The 5,898-nt window shown below is 44.6% G+C and overlaps 1 protein-coding gene across 1 annotated transcript; it reads right to left on the bottom strand.

Annotated features, from left to right (window-relative positions):
- Positions 1 to 514: 514 nt before the first annotated feature.
- Positions 515 to 5,047, bottom strand: LYSET (lysosomal enzyme trafficking factor). Its single transcript, XM_024103163.3, has 2 exons — positions 4,908 to 5,047; positions 515 to 1,320 (listed from the first exon to the last, which is right to left on the bottom strand). Exon 2 carries the CDS (start codon positions 1,302 to 1,304, stop codon positions 909 to 911), a length of 396 nt encoding a protein of 131 aa, XP_023958931.1. The 5' UTR covers positions 1,305 to 1,320; positions 4,908 to 5,047; the 3' UTR covers positions 515 to 908.
- Positions 5,048 to 5,898: the final 851 nt, after the last annotated feature.

Below are 5,898 nucleotides of genomic sequence, written 5' to 3'. Positions count from 1 at the left end.
ATTAGTGGGATTATTTAGCTCACTTGTTTAGTATTTGGGAGAAAGACTGGATATCCTTGTAGCCTTTTGTTTGCATCTCACAGGTGTTTCAGCAAAGAGTTGATGGACACATCTTATTCTCCCATTTTTATAGTAGTTCCCCAATGCACAGTTGATTCACCAAAAGCTGTTCTAGTTCCACTCACGCAATGAAGCACAACAGTAGTGAACTCAGTTACCATTAAGAGAAAAGTAGGGAGAAGAAAATAAAGAAAAATGAGTTTTGTAGAACCTCTAGTCCCCTGCCAGTTACCAGCCTCTCTTTGGCATCAGTGAAAAGATGTTAAAGGCATCACACCTCCCCAACTTCTGCCTAATAAAATATGGTATTGTGTGGCCCGTAACTCAATGACAGAGAGAAAAGGACTATCCTCACTAAAAAGCTGTTCAGCCATACTTCATTCTCATCTTTTTAAAAGGATAATTCAGAATTGTAAGCGTGCAATAGTATTTAAAAAATGAGAAAGCAAAGTAATGTGTTAAATGCAGCTTTTATCAGCATGTTCTAATCTTTTACATTTACCACAAAAGTGTCCACTTTCATTGATTCAAAGGGAAAGCTTGCACGTAATCTTTTTTGCACAGTGGAGTATGATTGCAGAAGCATACTTCCCCAAGATACTTCAGAGGGAGGGTGGCAATTTTGCATCATAAGGCATCAAGTCTCTCACAGGGCTCTGCTATTCTGGCTAGTATGATGGGTCCATGCTTTAAAAAAAAGCATTAAAAAAAATAGAAAGTAACTACTGTTCAGTATTTAGCCATTTGAAAGGAAAGGCTCTTTCCAACCTCCAGTCAGAACTTCAGTCGTGTGATTAGGTCAGACATAGGTGTCATTCCTGAAGCAGCTATTGAAACCGGAGATTGAATTAAGTGTCAATCAACTGTAATCTACTGATCTGATTAGAGGCCTTCACAAATGTTTGGTGCCGATTGCAAACAACAGCCAGGCAGATCGGAATGATGCAATAGCCCACAGTTTTGGGGTCAGCTCTTGTACAGGAATAAAGGAACAAAAACATCTGTAAATATGGTATTAAAAATAGAATAGTCCAGAGCCAAAAAGGCAGGGACAGCAGTCGTGCTTTCAAGGAGTGTGTCCATGTGGTTCCTTCTTGTGGCTCCTCAGGGTGCTGTTGAATGTGCTCCAGTGCTAGTTTGTTGTAAGTCTCATTGATTTCAAAGACATAGTAAAAAGCTGCAGCACTTGCTAATAGATACAACCCCACACCAATCCATCCCATCCTCTGGCGGAAGTTCATCATTCTCCATGCTCTGCACCTTTAACAAAAACAAGACAAGCATTCAGCACAGATATAATCCAGTGTTTGGGTCATGAATTACTTAGTATGACAGTATAACTACTAGCAACTACTGCACAAGTACATCCTGTTTGGGATTTTGGTTTTCCCCCCCTTCTTTACATAAACTAAAGGTGTCATGCATTACCACAACAGCATGCTAATGGTAGTATTACATAACCCCTTTATGGTGATTCTGCTGGTAAAGGGAAAAGGATAGCCCAGTGTCTACTGGAGAGTGGGGCTTGGACGAAGGGCTAGCTGGCTGAGGCTCAATCTTGACAAGACAGAAATAGCATTAATTGTGACAAGGCTAAGAAAACTGGCTAGACTTGTACTAGCAATACTAACTAAATGGCCATTAGTGACAGGTTTGCAATTTAAGATCTTATTAAACTTCGGGGTCCTAGGTAGCAGCCATATCAGAGGACACGTTTTTCTATCTGCATTTGATAAGGCAAATGCAATCCCATTTTGGATGGAGACCTGCTATACTTATGTCTTCATCGCCTCAAGATTAGACTACTGTAGTGTGCCCTACTTGGGGCTACACCTATAAGATGGTTGATGTATTCTGAACTCTCTTAATTTGCATTTTTTATATGAAGCACCTAGCCCTGGTTCTCCACACACTATACTAATTTCCTTTGAGCTTTAAGCACTAGCCTTGACTTTTACAGTTCTAAAAGTTTGAGACTCCCTCTATCCTCAAACCATATTACTGCAGTCATGGCCATCTGAGGAGCCTGAGCTGGAATGCCCCCAATGTAAAGGAGGTGGAACTCTTTGTAACACAATCTTCGAGGGGTCCTCTACTTCAGAGCATACTCTCTACCCACCAACCCTTGGTCTACCTGAACCTGACTTTAAGTCTTCCAAACCTGCTGGTTTTCCCTTTTTCTGTGACATTTGGAGAGGGGACAGAAAGTGGTTACATGGTAGCACAGTATTACAAAGATGTGAGGTGGGTCTGAATGAGTAATTGGTAGTGGTTTTAAGGTATTTAATATAATTGATTCTTTATTGAGAGTTAGAAATACTGCAGAGGCTCAGTGCCTCGTAAGAGCATTTCTAATATGTATATTTTCAGACTAGAACTATAATACATAAAATACTGAAAACAGATTTTAACATGAATAGCTAACAAAGTTATAACAGCTGTCTAGCTCCCAGTGTCCATGCCAAACAGCTACCCCGAGGGGTTGTTTTGGTGACAGATATACAAGTTGTACCTCAGCCTTGAACTAGAGGAACATTGGCAGGGCTGGAAAGTTGCCAAGTTGTACTTATTGTGGCTAGAAGATTTATATAACCAAACAAAAAGAGGGTTTTATTCCAGATATTCCTATCAAGTTGGTAACATGTATTTACATTATTTAAAAGTACAAGTCAAACAAGTCAGCAGAATGCCTCATTCTAATATATTAGATTTGTCTGTCAAATGCTTCTAAATCACCACATTATCCAAAACGGTTTAAAAGAAGTGTTAACTATTGGGTAAGTACTGCATTAAAAATGCCAGAGTATATGTTTACCCAACAGCTTAGTGGCAGTCTAGTTTTTCCAGTAATTAGACATTTTATAGTTGTCTATTGGTAATTTCCTTTTAAAAAGGAGCAAAGGAACTTGAATAAATTCACAGATATAATTAAAACTACAATACAAAACCTGAGAAATTCAGAGTTAACTCATATTTTACTTTCTGCCCTCTCTCTTCACACAAGAGGAGTTACAGACAGAACATCAGCCTTCGTTCTGAATTAGTTTAGAAAAGTCAGTAGAGATCATTGCTTGGAAACCCTAAAATTAATGATTTATTGGTTTACTTGCTTGGAATCGCCGGATTCTCTATGTATAGCTGTTACAGGTGTCCAGAATTAGTATTAAAACACCCACACATTTATTCCAGTTCCTCCACTCCCACACCAAATAAGATTCAGTCAGAAAGCACAAGTTACTGCTGACTAAAAAAAACATGTGATCTTAAACACCAGTCACTTCTAAATGACTATGAGACTTCGAACTACACTTTGGTCAGAAAGCACTCCACAGAGCTAAAATATGGTACCCTCCCACAGAGATCAAGTGGCTGCAGATGGTCCCCTGCAACTTGCATGATGCCCCAGTTTCAGTCCTCCTGGGCACAAAACTTCCCCAATAATTAAGCCATTATTTTTCTTTTACTATATTTATGTAAATATAAGGGAAGTATAAACTTGTGATTACTTTCAATATATTGTTACACGGAACAAGCCCAGACTTAAAGAATTACATTCACACACACATTTCAGATGAAATCTAGATTTAAATTAAATTTGTGATTGATGATTTTCATTTTACTGCAAATCCCTTCATGTGCAAGTTCTACACCCATGGCATTTGTTGCCATCTTTAGTTTAGAGACGTTTATCTATGTACAAAAACAAGTTTAAAAAAACCCATGTGTTTTTTACCCATGAAAGCTTATGCCCAAATAAATCTGCAAAAAGAACAGGAGTACTTGTGGCACCTTAGAAGTGGGCTGTAGCCCATGAAAGCTTATGCTCAAATAAACTTGTTAGTCTCTAAGGTGCCACAAGTACTCGTGTTCTTTTTGCAGATACAGACTAACAGGGCTGCTACTCTGAAACCAAATAAATCTGTTAGTCTTTAAGGTGCCACCGGACTCCTCGTTTTTGTGGATACAGAGTAACATGGCTACCCCTCTGATACTATCTATGTACAGTTTTACATTGAAGAACTAATTTTAGATGCTGCTCATATTTGTGTTGGAAGATGTCCTAGGATTTTCAGTGAAAGATGCCAACAAAAAACAGTAGTACTTCCATAATATAGGTCTTTAGGAAACTTAGCTAAGGAAACCTTACTGTCAGCACTCCCCTCTTGCTGAGGAATTGAAAGATGAAGTGGCTTACCAAGGTCATATAACAGGCACGTGGCAGAGCTGGGCTTTCAGGAGTTCCTGAGTCAGACCACTCAATCATGCTGCCTCCACAAAACTGAGTCAGTTCTAATAAGCTGCATGTATTATAATAGCCAAAAGCTATACCTTTAAAAATTCTACAGGTGTAAGGAGCAAATGCAAGAGACTAAATGTAGCCTGTAGGCTCCTCGGGGCAATGATCCACCATCTAGTCATTTGTGAGTGGCATAGACCCAACACGATGAAATTGAAGCGATGAAGAAAATAAGAATCTTCCCTACCCCACAGCGAGACCCCTAAAAGAGCGGCCACCCCCAGGCTACGTACCCGCGCCGGGCTGCTCCCGCTCCAACCCGCAGGAACACACCCGGGAACAGGCCCGGTCCCAGGAACCCCTCACGAAACTGGTTCCCCTCCTAGACGTGGGTCCTCGCCTTCCCGTTCCCCATGTCTCCTACGCACCCGCTTCACTCCCCGCTAGACCCCTCCCCGGATGCGTGCCTGGGGCAGCCCCATGAGCCTTCTTCCCCGAAGCGTGTGCCTGCCTCGCCCACCCTGGCGGCTTTCCCAGGCCGACCCCCGGGCAGCCTCCCGGCCGGCAGCGACGCTCCCTTTCCCGCCCCGTGAGAAGCAGCTTCTCCTACCTTCCTCAACCGGAAAGGCGGCGGGCGAGCGGCCCGATCCCATCACCCCGCTCCCCCGCGCCGGGAGGGGGCCGGAGCCGCCGCCCAGCTCAATCGCTGCCTCCTGCGCCGGGCAGCTGCCATCTCCCTCTGGCCACTAGCCGCCCGGCCGGAACACCTGCGCTTCCGGGAATGGAGACTTTCCACTTCCGGTGTACTCTGCCCTACTTCCGGGGCACAGGCAGCTCTGACTGAGCCTTGTCCCGCCGGCTAAGCACGTGACGGGGGAGGGGTAGAGGAAAGAACTCTTACCCGCTGCCATGTTGGATTGGGCCTGGAGGCCCACCTGGGTTGCCAGAGCGCGCCCAAGCTGGCTGTTGGGCTGGGCCTTGCGGCTCTCATGGGCTCCATATAGACTCAGGGCTGTAGCCCACCCTGGGATTGTTAGTGCCTCCCTGGGTCTCACCAGGGCTTCAGCTGACCCCCGTGATCGCTCCCAATCATCACTGTGACCCAGGTTTTCCCACTGTCATCCCTTTTTGGAGGTCGCTGTCCCGGGAAGCAGTGGATAGACGTATAACCAGTGAAAACGTGCTGGAGGTGGTTGGAACTCAACAAATGCTAGTCAGTGGTCTTATGAAAAGAGTTGATTTCCAGGGTGTCTTTAAGGGGTTCAGCTGTGATTAAGGGTGCCAGAGACTTTGTAGAAGGGGGGGCACTGGTGCCAGAGGAGCCATGCCCCCCACTTATTAACATGGGTATAGTTTGGGGGGAGGGAGCAGCGTTGTCCCTCCCAAACTACAAGCCTCAGGCCCAGTGGTGGATTACCATATGGGGCTTGTGCCCAGGGACCCCAGCCAATTTGGGGGACCCCACAGGAGCACCAGCACTCTGTCCCACCTGCCCCTCAGCCTTGTTCTTCCTCTTCCCCCTGAGGTCCCACCCCTGGCTAGGCCAGAAGACGAAGCCTGTGTAGAATGAGTATATTCCCCCTGCTCTCCTTTACAGGGAG

The sequence above is a fragment of the Chrysemys picta genome, chromosome 4, assembly GCF_011386835.1.
Source record: "Chrysemys picta bellii isolate R12L10 chromosome 4, ASM1138683v2, whole genome shotgun sequence".
NCBI classification, from domain to species: domain Eukaryota; kingdom Metazoa; phylum Chordata; order Testudines; family Emydidae; genus Chrysemys; species Chrysemys picta.
Note: the sequence above shows the minus strand (reverse complement) of the source record. Positions and strands in the feature narration are given on the sequence as shown.